The sequence below is a fragment of the Cololabis saira genome, chromosome 18 (genome assembly GCF_033807715.1).
Source record: "Cololabis saira isolate AMF1-May2022 chromosome 18, fColSai1.1, whole genome shotgun sequence".
NCBI classification, from domain to species: Eukaryota; Metazoa; Chordata; class Actinopteri; order Beloniformes; family Belonidae; genus Cololabis; species Cololabis saira.
Window position 1 is genome coordinate 39,734,982 of NC_084604.1, and position 13,712 is coordinate 39,748,693.

At 45.9% G+C, this 13,712-nt stretch overlaps 1 protein-coding gene across 3 annotated transcripts in view; it reads left to right on the forward strand.

Annotated features, from left to right (window-relative positions):
- Window positions 1–13,323, forward strand: part of LOC133418566 (NACHT, LRR and PYD domains-containing protein 3-like) — a 105,072-nt gene extending 91,749 nt beyond the window's left edge. Inside the window, exons 1-11 of one of the 3 annotated variants that reach the window (XM_061707324.1) lie at window positions 2,481–2,510; window positions 6,859–6,999; window positions 7,082–7,249; window positions 7,457–7,636; window positions 8,165–8,243; window positions 8,469–8,676; window positions 9,128–11,015; window positions 11,145–11,318; window positions 11,978–12,148; window positions 12,464–12,510; window positions 12,612–13,316. In XM_061707324.1, coding sequence (XP_061563308.1) covers window positions 6,902–6,999; window positions 7,082–7,249; window positions 7,457–7,636; window positions 8,165–8,243; window positions 8,469–8,676; window positions 9,128–11,015; window positions 11,145–11,318; window positions 11,978–12,148; window positions 12,464–12,510; window positions 12,612–13,162 — 3,564 coding nt within the window. In that variant the 5' untranslated portion in view covers window positions 2,481–2,510; window positions 6,859–6,901 and the 3' untranslated portion in view covers window positions 13,163–13,316. Of the gene's footprint in view, window positions 1–2,480; window positions 2,511–3,987; window positions 4,078–6,858; window positions 7,000–7,081; window positions 7,250–7,456; window positions 7,637–8,164; window positions 8,244–8,468; window positions 8,677–9,127; window positions 11,016–11,144; window positions 11,319–11,977; window positions 12,149–12,463; window positions 12,511–12,611 lie in introns of those variants that run through there. The other 2 variants (XM_061707323.1, XM_061707322.1) reach the window with 2 other exon arrangements.
- Window positions 13,324–13,712: the final 389 nt, after the last annotated feature.

Below are 13,712 nucleotides of genomic sequence, written 5' to 3' on the forward strand. Positions count from 1 at the left end.
ATTTCTTCTGACTTCTTTTCTTTCTTACACTTCAATGTGAAAAAGATCATTTTAGCTGAAATAAGATAAGATAATCCTTTATTTCTCCGTCAATGGGGAAACTCACTTTGTTCAGCAGCGGTACACTTAAAACACACATAAAAGTAAAAAATATAACGAAATGTAGACGGTATATACAGTACATTGCAATGGAAATAAAGTAGTGTGAAAGACAAAGAAGACAAAAAAACAGTGCAAAAAAAGCAGGTAGAATGTGTGTGAGGTAAACAGACACGTTGGGCGCCAGTGTAGCAGGGCTAGTGCTACGGGGGCCGACCGACAGGACAGAGGACACAGGGTTTAGTGCAGGAACACCTTTATTCAATCGCTCACACCGCCACACGTGAACAAGCAGAACCCTCTCCCAGCAGCAGCCCCTCTCTGGAGTGCAGCTGCTCCTTATGAAGGCAGGCAGGGTGGAGAGGATGATTGGGCACACCTGTGTCCAATCTACTGAGTGGCTGCACCTCCACCCTGCCACACCCGTAAACTACTGAGAGCAGGCCAAATGATTGTATAAAACAATTGTATAAAAACAGCCTGTTTGTGCAGAGACATGTAGGAGAATAACCAGCTTCTGTTTTTGTTCACAGACTGAAATCAGTGAGCTGAGGGTTGAACGTGGTTCTCCAACAACGAGCCGGTCCTCCACTGATCCACGTCTACATGTTATACCAGCTGCTGCCACCGGGGGGCGTCTCACAGATGACAGGAGTGTGGGTGGAGGACGGAGGCTGAGGACAGACACCTGCCGTGTCCTGCATGTTTTAGATGTTACCCTGCTTCAGCACACCGTGATAAAAGTACCTGTGTCATTAACAGAATTGTGCAGCCCTGGATGACAAGCTGATGACGATGATTAATTAGAATCAGGTGTGTTAAAGCAGGGAAACATCTAAAACATACAGGACACCGGCCCTCGAGGACCGGAATTGCCTAACCCTGTTTTAGATGCTTCAACACACCTGTCCAGGTCCTCACACTTCTGTAAATCCTCTGAACACACAACCAGCAAGAGTTCAAGTTCAAAGTTTAGGTGGACGGACGGATTATCTGAAGACCTAAACATCTGAAACAGAATCTTTTATCTCCCATCAAATCCAGTCGTGGTGTCGATCTGTCTCTGGTCAGTGATATAAATACTTTTTCTCTGCTGCAGGTCTGTATGTGATGATGTAACTTCCTGTTTCAGGGCGACTTGATGACTAAAACTATCCAAAGTAACACTTCCAACCCTGCGGTTCCTCTACCGACCACTAGAGTCTGGATCTATTGACCTCCAGGTTAAAATGTTCAAAAGAAACAACTAAAAACTAAAAACATTTTTGGTTTCCATGGTTAGATTCCATTTCTTATCTAAGGAAAGGGCTGTACTAGTACGGCGCTGACTGTACTAGAGCAGCATAAAAGAGGTGAGGTGTGTAGTAGGCATGACGGGGGGATTCAAAGTGGAGGTGGGGTTGCATCAAGGGTCGTGCCCAGCGCCCTTTTCTACGATGATGGAGACACTGACGGATCAGAATACAGATGAGAGAAGGTGGTGGTGAAAGGAGCAGGTCGAGGTAGGAGCAGGTGGAGGAGCACCTGAGCAGGTGGAGGTACGAGCAGGTGGAGGAGCACCTGAGCAGATGGAGGAGCACCTGAGCAGGTGGAGGTACGAGCAGGTGGAGGAGCACCTGAGCAGGTGGAGGTACGAGCAGGTGGAGGAGCACCTGAGCAGGTGGAGTTACCAATAAATGAAGAGGAATGAAACTGATGAAAAGATGAGAGGCAGAGCTGCATTTAATGTGGCTGTTAAAGTTCAGATCCAGATTTCTAATCTTGTTTAAGGTTCTAGAGAGTTGAAATGTAACTGATAACACTTCTTTGTTTCTGTGGAGCACCGATGATTTCAGTTTTGGCAAGGCAAGTTTATCTGTACAGCACAATTCAACACACGGTAATTCAAAGTGCTTTACATCAACATTAAAAGCGGCAAGACACAATTAAAACATAAATAACAAATAAAATGATAAGAAAAGAGGTAAAATAATAGAAAGCACACGTTGTTCAAAAGTAAGGGCAGTAGATCCAGCAGGTTCATCTCATTCTTGAAATGGCAAGAATTACATTTCTATCCGGTCAAAACGTACAAAGACCGGGTCAAATACAGGATTACAAAGTAATGGATCGTTCTTAATGGTTCCTATGAAATTTATCTACAATTATAAACTCAGGTCTTCATGTGACTGTCAAGTTCATTCATTAGCAGCAGAAATAAATACATTCAGGTCAATTCTCCAACTAATATCGTTGTTTCTTAATGTTCTTTGTTGTTGTTTTGGGCTGCTTGTGTCGGGCTGGTTTTCAGAGTCTCGGTCGCTGCTTTTCCTGGTCAGACCTGGCAACCCTGGTTGTGTCGCAGATACTTTAGTTAAGTTTACTTTCACTTCCTCCTGGACGGGTTTCTGGGTGTGGAGCTCCGTGTGAAGGTATTTCCATTTTTCCACAGTAAAATTGTTTAAAATTCACTGTGCCTGTAGTGATTCTAGTTGTGAAGAGGGAAATGTGAGGTATTGGTGAAATTATGGTGAATTCATTTTTATAGTCTCTGCAAAACAGAACCTGAAGCGAAAAAGGAGAATGACTTTTTTAGAAAAGTAAGGTGTTTGAAGTTTAGATGTTAAAAGAAAAGTGTTTTCATCCTTTCAGTCTTTTACAGTAAGAGTGGGTAAATATTACGGTGTGTGAAAAAGGCTCAAGGAGCTAAGCTGTTACACCCCACCCTCCCTTTGCATATGGCCTGCTCTCTCTCCTACCTGTGCAGCTTTGCCCTCAACAAGTCTGGGCTTGTCTGCTCTCTTCACTCCGCCAAGCCGCAATAAACCGTCTAAAGGTTATTCCTGCCTCCCGTGTCCTGACTAGACACCCCATATCGTTGACTACTTTTCCTGAACCACCAAGAGCTTCATAACTCGTGGAAGTTTGGGTATATGAAAAAATAAAAATCTGTATTATCTCAAACTCAGAACTTCATATCTTTCTTTTTTCTGAGCCGCGTTCATTCATTTGCCGTAAAGGCTGAAATAGAAGCGCACATGAAATGTAGGAGCGGCTGCCCGGAGAAGAAGCGCCGCCGCGGAGACGGAGACGGAGACGGAGAAGGAGCTCAGTATCAGATCATTATTGTGTTTGTGGGGGAAGAAAGAGCTGCCGGCCCGAATAGATCAGAAATCTGTGGAGACTAACGGTCCAAGTTCAGGTTCAGGCCTAAAAGGAGGAAGTGAACGTGATCAGAAACTCAAAATATATCGTGCTTGATCTACTTAAAAAAAATAAGTCAACTTTTTGCATGAGATTATTATGTAGATCGAGCCAGATATTTTTTACTGTGGTTTCTACTTAAACAAATAAAACATGTTTCATCTAAACGTTGGTCAATCTGCCCAATATATTAAAATTGTTAAAGGAAAAGTAAATACTACAAGAGCATTGCTTGTTGTTTGTGTGTAAATGAAAAGATTACTGGGATTACAGAAATACTGCTGGTTAAGGAAAAAATGCACAATGTCTTGTTTTTTGAACAAATGCAGATTAAGTTCAAAACTAGACGTATTCATGTAAAGCAACAAACAGATTTAAATATGTTATATTTAAATGCGCTTAGATTATTTTGTTTTCAGTCTAGTGACTTTATACTTTCAACTTTATGAATTCATTGAGTTTAATTCAGTCGTGTTATGAGGAAGATATTTGAGTTGAAAGAGTGATTAAAAGCATGTTGGAGGTTATAAGTAACCACAGGTCTTCATGTGACTGTCAAGTTCATTCATTAGCAGCAGAAATAAATACATTCAGGTCAATTCTCCAACTAATATCGTTGTTTCTTAATGTTCTATGTTGTGGTTTTGGGCTGCTTGTGTCAGGCTGGTTTTCAGAGTCTCGGTCGCTGCTTTTCCTCGTCAGACCTGGCAACCCTGGTTGTGTCACAGATACTTTAGTCCAGTTTACCTTCACTTCCTCCTGGACGGGTTTCTGGGCGTGGAGCTCCGTGTGAAGGTATTTCAATTTTTCTACAGTAAAATGGTTTAAATTCACTGTGTCTGTAGTGATTCTAGTTGTGAAGAGGGAAATGTGAGGTATTGGTGAAATTATGGGAGAATTCATTTTTATAGTTTCTGCAAAACAGAACCTGAAGTGAAAAAGGAGACTGACCTTTTTAGTAATGTGTTTGAAGTTTAGATGTTAAAAGAAAAGTGTTTCATCCTGTTCTTTTACAGTAAGAGTGGATAAATATTACAGTGGAAGTTTGGGTATATGAAAAAAACATATCTGCATTATCTCAAACTCAGTACTTCATATCAGAGCTCCAGAGCTGTAACTGGTGACTGAAGCAGCTTTACCATCTCCGTCCGTGTGGAGGAGGCGGAGATTGAGCCGCTGCTCTCCCGCTGTCCCACACTCTGAACCCGCGGAGACGGAGAAGGAGCTCAGTATCAGATCATTATTGTGTTTGTGGGGGAAGAAAGAGCTGCTGGTCCGAATAGATCAGAAATCTGTGGAGACTAACGGTCCAAGTTCAGGTTCAGGCCTAAAAGTGCGGCCGGCTCTACACAGGGGAAAGAGGGGGCAGCGCCCCCTCAAACAGATGTCCTGCCCCCTCAAATCAAACTTTTTTTTTTTTTAGAAGTGAAAAATCCGCTGATAGAAACAAACGTTATGCCGCGGCGCAAACCCGGCAGCCTGTGCCCTCTTGCGCGTCGCCGAGCTCGGCACTTACACAATGAATGGGAAAGCCGGCTGCGCCGCCGCTTCGCACCCTCTATGTGAAAGCCCCTTAAATCAGCCCCCTCTCTTCTCTCATGTCGGTGCACTGAGTGTCCTCACACAGCCAGCTGTCAGGACTCCACCCTCCATAAACATCCAATCACTGAGTCTGCAAATGAGGCAGGACGCAGCCAGAGAGAGTCAAGTTAAGGTGCAAATATGGTCGCCGTCGGTGCCTGCGTACGCGTCTGTTCGGCTCCCAGCGCTCCTCGCGTACCATACGACGAGAACGCGCCATACCGGTGGTGACCGATAGGGGGCAGTAAGCAGAGCAACAGTTGGAAAAGCTACTTATATTAAGTAGCAGAAGTAGTAGCAGCAGCGGTAGCAGATTAGAACAACGAACACTTTTACAGGACAATATTGGATGATGTAGGAGATTATAACATCGTGTGAATGTGTTTGAGTGTGTAGTGTGTCTTCGCTATCCATCCTGTAAATGACCGCTGAAAACAGAAAAGTAGTTTTGAAAGTCTGTCCTGCTCTCCAGTCTCCCGACGGCTCTGGTTGAACGACCTGACAAACCATCTCCGATCGCGCTGTTTTTTTTCCGAGATCACAAGAAAAGCAGTGCAATGATCTCCTCTTCATCTGTGTTGCTGTCTTGTTTATTTATCTTTATTCCATCGGCTGGTTTATTACACTACTACCAATTATTGTATTACTTTCCTAACTGTGGCTCTGCATACTGCCCCCAACCGGTCACCGCCGGTACGACGCACTCGCGTCGCGTCGTAAGCGATGTTGCATTTACTTGTGAACGCGAACGGACGCGAACGCAGGCTCAAACGGCAAGTATATCCGCCCTTCAACCCACAAATGTTATTCATGGACTGCAGCGACATCTAGTGGTAGATGTTAAATACAGCTACAACTAAATCAGATCACATATATATGTGGGGCTTAAAAGAGCCGCAGGTTGAGTATCACTGGTCTAACGTGTTTCAGTAATTAGAGTCAATGATGATCTTTTATCCTGGAGACAGAAACTAACAGCAAACTTGTGATTAAATGGAGTGTAATGGCGCTTTTCCACTAGTATCTACTCAGCACGCCTCTACTCGCCCCCGTCTTGCGCTTCTCCACTACGGGCCGAGGCGGGTGGAGCCGTGGTACTTTTTCTGTAACCATTCTGTCGAGGTTCTAAGTCGGCCCTGTATCTGATGTCATCACAATACAGGCCACCGATTGGTCGGGGGGCCGTCAGACGTTTGAATCAGGAAGCGGGAGTCAGCGCGAGAACGACTCGCGGCTCTTCATTTTTTCCAACAGGCAGGGCCGCCGCAAGGGGTGTGCGAAACGTGCGACCGCACGGGGCCTCGCGCCCCAAGGGGCCTTGCGCTATGGGCCGGTTTTTTTTTTTCAATTTTTTTTTTTTCAATTTTTTTTCGTTTTTTCCCTTATAAATATCAACAGTCACGTTCCATTACAGACCTAAATGTGTACTAGTCTGTGCATATCAATAAATATATGTGCAATGATGCGTGTGTCTGTTGTTCAACACAACTGATCAGACCAAGCGCAGACATAAGCTGCTCTGATCCAGACGGGTGGAGTGTGGAACAAACTGTCACACAATGTCGAGAGAACGAGACAGAATCAGGAAATTTCCATCAGGGGATGAAAAAAGAAAAAAAATAAAGAAAATGGAAGAGTTTAATGCCTCTCTGAAAGGCTCATTTGATAAGTTTGTTACAAAAATCACCGATCCGACCGGGTCTCAAGCAGCCGTGGGGCCCCGCGTCGAGGCAAGAGATGATGATGAGGCAGGGGAAGGTATCCAGTATTTTGCTAATTGGAGAGTTAAAATTGCGCATATAGACACCCGATCCGACCCGAAAAACCCCAAAAATTTTGCGAGTCATGGAGCTGAGCTGCAGCTCCATGACTCCATCTAGTGGTCGGATAGGAGAAGTGCAGCAGCTTCCTCACTGCTGTCAGACATGAAGCTGAAGAGAAGATCAGTCAGAGCTGGTCGTTGTACATCTACCATGACGTGTGTTTCCTCTGCAGATGAAGGTAGAAGGTGTGTGTGAGCTGATGTGAATCCAGCAGCATGGATCAGTGTGAGGACAGAGAGGAGGGAGTCCTTCCCTCCAAAACCTCCCCGAGGGGAAAAAAAAGAGTTGGAAAGAGTCGGAGAGAAGAAAAGAGGTGAGATGATCAACTCTAACTGTCCATGACTCTTCTGCATGTCAGAGTTCAGCCCTCACGTCCCCAAACACCTTTATTACAGGAGACGACCTGGACCTGGACCTGGACCTGAACCTGAACCTGGTCCTGGACCTGGACCTGGACCTGGACCTGGACCTGGACCTGGTCCCAGCTGTGTGTCCTTGAAGAGTGACAAATCATTGGATTTCTATTGGCATTTTAAAGATACCCAACGTTCTCCCTCATTGAGGTGAGTTTTACAAAAATGTTTCTGAAAAAACGTAACAGATATTGAAATGTTTTTATCGTAACATGATTATTTTAGTTTTAGAAATGTGTGTCTTGATAATTTCTAGTTCAGTTTTTCCCATAAAGCATTTATTACAATACAAGTTGTGTCTAGGATCTTTCCAGAGACCAGAACATGACCTCACGTCACCAAACACCTTTATTACAGGAGACAATCTGGACCTGGACCTGGACCTGAACCTGAACCTGAACCTGAACCTGAACCTGAACCTGGTCCTGGACCTGGACCTGGAACTGGACCTGGTCCCAGCTGTGTGTCCTTGAAGAGTGATGCATCAAAGGAGTTTTTCATCGGTTTTAAAGATGCTCCTGGTTTTTCTTCAGAGAGGTGAGTTGTTTGTAAACGTTGTTTCTGAAAAACGTAACTGAGACTGAAACGTTTTCATCGTAACATGTTTAAAGTGAACATTTCTCTGTTTTGCTGCCGTTGTTAGATGGTTGTTGATGTTTCCAGAAACACAGCAGACTATAAAGGGGGTGTTGGAGTCTCTTCTGAGTGACTGTAGTTCAGCGGTTTGTCCAGTAGGGGCATCTTTCTGCTGTGGTTGCAACATCATTTAGGAAGGAAGTTCTCCTCAGGTGGACGTCGTTGCTGGATGCAGGAGGACAGATGGTTCCTGGAACCATGTGAACATTGATCTGTTGAGAAGCTGGTCTTTGTGGACACTTGCTGGACCTTCTTGTACCACCAGATTGAGAGCTGGTACTGGGAGTAAGACGTGGACGTTCTCAGTCTCAGGAGGACCAGAGAACCTTCAACATGACAGGAAGTCCTCTGGTGGAATGTCCTCATCCAAACATGACTCCATGGACCTTCAGACATCATGTGACCTAGTTCTTCATGATTCCTCCACAGAGTGGACCAGCAGATCTCAGAGTCCCCCAGTGGTCCGTCTGTCCAGCAGCATCAGACCCAGCTGGACTCCATCTTTCAGGTCTGTCCATGAAAAACAACTGCTTCTCCATCTGTTGTCCTGATGTCCATCTGCATGCTGGTCTCTGAAGACCAGTGGACTGTCAGTCTGTCCAACATGGGTCTGATGTTTGTCTCCATGCTGGTCTCTGGAAACCAGTGGACTGTCAGTCTGTCCATCATGGACCTGATGTTTGTCTCCATGATTTCAGTCTGGTTGTGTCCTTCATATGGTCTTCTGTTCCAGCTGCTGGAGAACGACATCATCATGTTTGTGAAGGACGAGCTGAAGAAGATCCAGAAGGTTCTGAGTCCAGATTACCCAGAATCCTCAGAGAGTCTGGAGGAGGATGAAGATGAAGAGCAGAAGAGCATCAGAGAGACATTCATGAAGATCACAGTGAAGTTCTTGAGGAGGAGGAAGCAGGAGAAGCTGGCCGACCTCGTGCAGAGCAGTAAGACGTTTCTCTGAACATCTGAGCTGCTGGATAAACCACACCCAATGTCCCAGTAGATGAGCAACATTCACAGATCAGACACAACATTAAACCCACTGGAAGGTGGAGGAACTCAGCTCATCTTCTGTTAGGAACATTTCATTAATAGGGTCATTAATATCCCAGTAAATAAGAGTTTTATTCTAAAGAGTTGAACCGTGTGGATTCAATATTCAGTTACAGCAAACACAAAACAAACACAACTGGTTTGTCTGAAGTGAATCGTAGAGAAAACACTGTTCTTGTTCCTCTGATTGATCGGAGGGGTTTTTGGGAGGAAAACGCTTCAATACTCCTCATTGAACGGCTGATCAGTGAATGTTGAAATGTTGATTCTTTAGAGGAAGTAGAACTTGTTGTGGGCTGGTTTTAATCACTAAGTGGTTTTCTTTATTTCATCTTTATTTAGATACCGTTGCTGCCGTTTGTCAATCCAAACTCAAAGATCAGCTGCAGAAGAAGCACCAGCATGTGTCTGAGGGGATCACTAAAGCAGGAAAGACAACCCTTCTGGAGCAGATCTACACGGAGCTCTACATCACAGAGGGAGGGACCGGAGAGGTCAACGTAGAACATGAAGTCAGACAGATTGAAGCAGCTTCCAGGAAACCAGACGGAGCAGAAACAGCCATCAGACAGGAAGACATATTTAAACCCCCACCTGGAAGAGGAGGACCAATCAGAACGGTGATGACGAAGGGAGTGGCCGGCATCGGGAAAACAGTCCTAACACAGAAGTTCAGTCTGGACTGGGCTGAAGGCAGAACCAACCAGGACATCCAGTTCCTGCTTCCATTCACCTTCAGAGAGCTGAATATGCTGAGAGAGGAGAAGTTCAGCTTGGTGGAACTAGTTCATGGATTCTTCTCTGAAACCAAAGAAATCTGCAGCTTTGAAGAGTTCCAGGTCGTGTTCATCTTTGATGGTCTGGATGAGTGTCGACTTCCTCTGGACTTCCACAACTCTACAATCGTCAGTGACCCCAGAAGGTCCACCTCAGTGGACGTGCTGCTGACAAACCTCATCAGGGGGAACCTGCTTCCTTCTGCTCGTCTCTGGATCACCACACGACCCGCAGCAGCCAATCAGATCCCTCCTTACTGTGTCTCCATGGTGACAGAAGTCAGAGGGTTCACTGACCCACAGAAGGAGGAATACTTCAGGAAGAGGTTCAGAGGAGAGGAGCAGACCAGCAGGATCATCTCCCACCTCAAGAAATCACGGAGCCTCCACATCATGTGCCACATCCCTGTCTTCTGCTGGATCACTGCTACGGTCCTGTTGAGCGTCCTGGAAACCAGAAAGCGAAGGCAGCTGCCCAAGACTCTGACTGAGATGTACATCCACTTCCTGGTGGTCCAGGCCAAACTGAAGAAGGTCAAGTATGACGGAGGAACTGAGACGGATCCACACTGGAGTCCAGAGAGCAGGAAGATGGTGGAGTCTCTGGGAAAACTGGCTTTTGAGCAGCTGCAGAAAGGAAACCTGATCTTCTATGAACCAGACCTGAGAGAGTGTGGCATCGATGTCAGAGAGGCTTCAGTGTACTCAGGAGTGTTCACCCAGATCTTTAGAGAGGAAAGCAGCCTGTACCAGGACCAGGTCTTCTGCTTCATCCATCTGAGTGTCCAGGAGTTTCTGGCTGCTCTTCATGTCCATCTGACCTTCATCAACTCTGGAGTCAACCTGCTGGGAGATCAACTAACAACTCCCCGTTCTTCAACCGGTTTCTATCCGACAGCTGTGGACTGGACGGTACAGAGTCCAAACGGACATCAGACCTTCATCAACTCTGGAGTCAACCTGCTGGGAGATCAACGAACAACTCACCGTACTTCAACCGGTTTCTATCAGACAGCTGTGGACAAGACCTTACAGAGTCCAAACGGGCATCTGGACTTGTTCCTCCGCTTCCTCCTGGGTCTTTCACTGGAGACCAATCAGAACCTCCTACGAGGTCTGATGACATCAAACCAAAGAAGTTCACAGAACAATCAGGAAACTATCAAATTCATCAAGGATAAGATCAGTGGGGATCTGTCTGCAGAGAGAAGCATCAACCTGTTCCACTGTCTGAATGAACTGAATGATCGGTCTCTGGTGGAGGAGGTCCAACAGTCCCTGAGGTCTGGACGTCTCTCCACAGATGAACTGTCTCCTGCTCAGTGGTCGGCTCTGGCCTTCATCTTACTGTCATCAGAAGAAGATCTGGAGGTGTTTGACCTGAATAAGTTCTCAGCTTCAGAGGAGGCTCTACGGAGGCTGCTGCCGGTGGTCAAAGCCTCCAAGAAAGTTCTGTAAGTATCAACCTCAACGTGATTTAACACAAACTTTACTGAAGACCAGCAGAACAGGTGGAGACACAACTACATTTTCTTGCATTACAGTGAAATAACCTGGTTGTTGTTCTTTTCTTCCGTCTGCAGACTGAGTGGCTGTCACCTCTCAGGGAACATGTGTTCACTTCTGTCCTCAGTTCTCAGCTCTCAGTCCTCCAGTCTGACAGAACTGGACCTGAGCAACAACGACCTGCAGGATTCTGGACTGAAGCAGCTGTGTCCTGGACTGGAGAGTCCACACTGTAAACTGGAGTCTCTCAGGTCAGGATTCATTCAAGTCTTTTCCAGGTCCAGAGAACATGCTGCTAAACGTATCTGCAGCAGGACACTTGAGCAGAGAACATGCAGCAGACCTGTGTTGTGTGTCTGCAGGCTGTCAGGCTGTCTGATCTCAGGGGAAGGAAGTGCTTCTCTGGAGTGACTAGTTTCTGACTACGTCTGGTTTTACCTCCAGATTTCATGTAATAATAATAATAATTAAAGCTGCAAGCAGCGATGAACGGGCCCTCGCACTCACGGCCACCGCCCCCCCCTTAAGCATATCAGAAAAGACACCACCCACAACTTCCTATGTCAAACCATTCAAAAGTTATAGCAGAAAAAAAGGACAACCAATCAGAAGAAGGGGCGGGGCTAATTCAGGCCAATGAAGGTCAAGGACTCCATACAGAATCTGATGACACCACCCACGACTCTCTATGTCAAACCATTCCAAAGTTATAGCAGAAAATCGGGACAACAATCAGAAGAAGGGGCGGGGCTAATTCTGGCCAATGAAGGTCAAGGACTCCATAAAGAGTCAGGACTCAGGTCAGGATTCATTCAGTCTTCTCCAGGTCCAGTGAACATGCTGCTAAACGTGTCTGCAGCAGGACACTTGAGCAGAGGACATGCAACAGACCTGTGTTGTGTGTCTGCAGGCTGTCAGGCTGTCTGATCTCAGAGGAAGGAAGTTCTTCTCTGGTCTCAGTTCTGACCTCCAACCCCTCCCACCTGAGAGAACTGGACCTGAGCTACAACCATCCAGGAGAGTCAGCAGGGACGCTTCTGTCTAGACTGGAGGATCCCCGCTGGAGACTGGACACTCTCAGGTAGGACACGCTCAGGTAGGACACTCTCAGGTAGGACACACTCAGGTAGGACACTCTCAGGAAGGACACTCTCAGGTAGGACACTCAGGTAGGACACTCTCAGGTAGGACACTCTCAGGTAGGACACTCTCAGGTAGGACACTCAGGTAGGACACTCAGGTAGCACACTCTCAGGTAGGACACTCTCAGGTAGGACACTCTCAGGCAGGACACTCTCAGGTAGGACACTCTCAGGTAGGACACTCTCAGGTAGGACACTCTCATCGCTGCTTCCTCTGAGAGACTGATCTGGTCTGACCCTCCTCCTCCTTCCAGGGTGGACCCTGCTGGACAACGATGGCTGACACCAGGTCTGAGGAAGTGTAAGTGTTTTTATTCAACCATCTTCACTCGTTCATGAGTCCATCAGTGATCAATAACTGATCAATAATAACTGCAGCTGCTTGTTTGTTCTCTCCATCAGATTCCTGTCAACTCACCGTTGACACAAACACAGTCCACAAATACATCAAACTGTCTGACAACAACAGGAAGATGATGTTAGTGGGGGAGGATCAGTCATATCCTGATCATCCAGACAGGTTTGGTTACTATCATCAGCTGCTGTGTAGAGAAGTTCTGACGGGTCGCTGTTACTGGGAGGTCCAGTGGAGCGAATGGGTTTCTGTATCAGTGAGTTACAGAAGAATCAGCAGGAGAGGAGACTCGGATGACTGTAGGTTTGGAGGAAACGATCATTCCTGGAGTCTGTTCTGTTCTCCAGGTGGTCAGTACCGTGTCCGTCACAATAAAAGAGAAACATTCATCTCCTCCTCATCTCCATCTCCAGACTCTAACAGAGCAGCAGTGTACGTGGACGTTCCTGCTGGAACTCTGTCCTTCTATGAAGTCGTCTCTGACAGACTGATCCACCTCCACACCTTCAACACCAGCTTCTCTGAACCTCTCTCTGCTGGATTTGGACTCTGCTCCTTGTCTGGTTCTGGTTCCTCAGTGTCTCTGTGTCCAGTTTAGTCTCCAGAGTCTCCTGTCAGAGAAACTGTCTCTGCTGGATCCTGGACTTGGACTCTGGTTCTGGTTCCTCAGTGTCTCCATGATGATGATGATGATGATGATGATGATGATGATGATGATGATGATGATGATCTTAATTTTTTTGATTTATTGTATTTTTATTTGATCTCTTTCACATTTAAACACTAAATAATTTACTAGATTGTCGATTTGAAATTAGATTTTTATCTCATTATTCTTGTTTTATTCTTGATTCTGTCTCTAAATGTTTTCATGTTTGACTTCACGTTTAGATTCTTAAAGTCTTGTTTCTTCCTTGAAAGAAAGTGTAGCGACCATTTGCTTTTCAAAAAAGCCACTAACTGGCTGTCATCAGAGTTCAGTTATGACCATGCGCGGATTAATGCACAGGCTTCCCTAGGCTGCAGCCTAGGGGCCCCACGTGTGGAGGGGCCCTTGGATTGGTCAGACTATTTTTTAGAAATGTAAATACACTACAATGGTATAAAAAAAGTGACCTTTATTGGTCCGTGGGGTGATAAACAAGCAA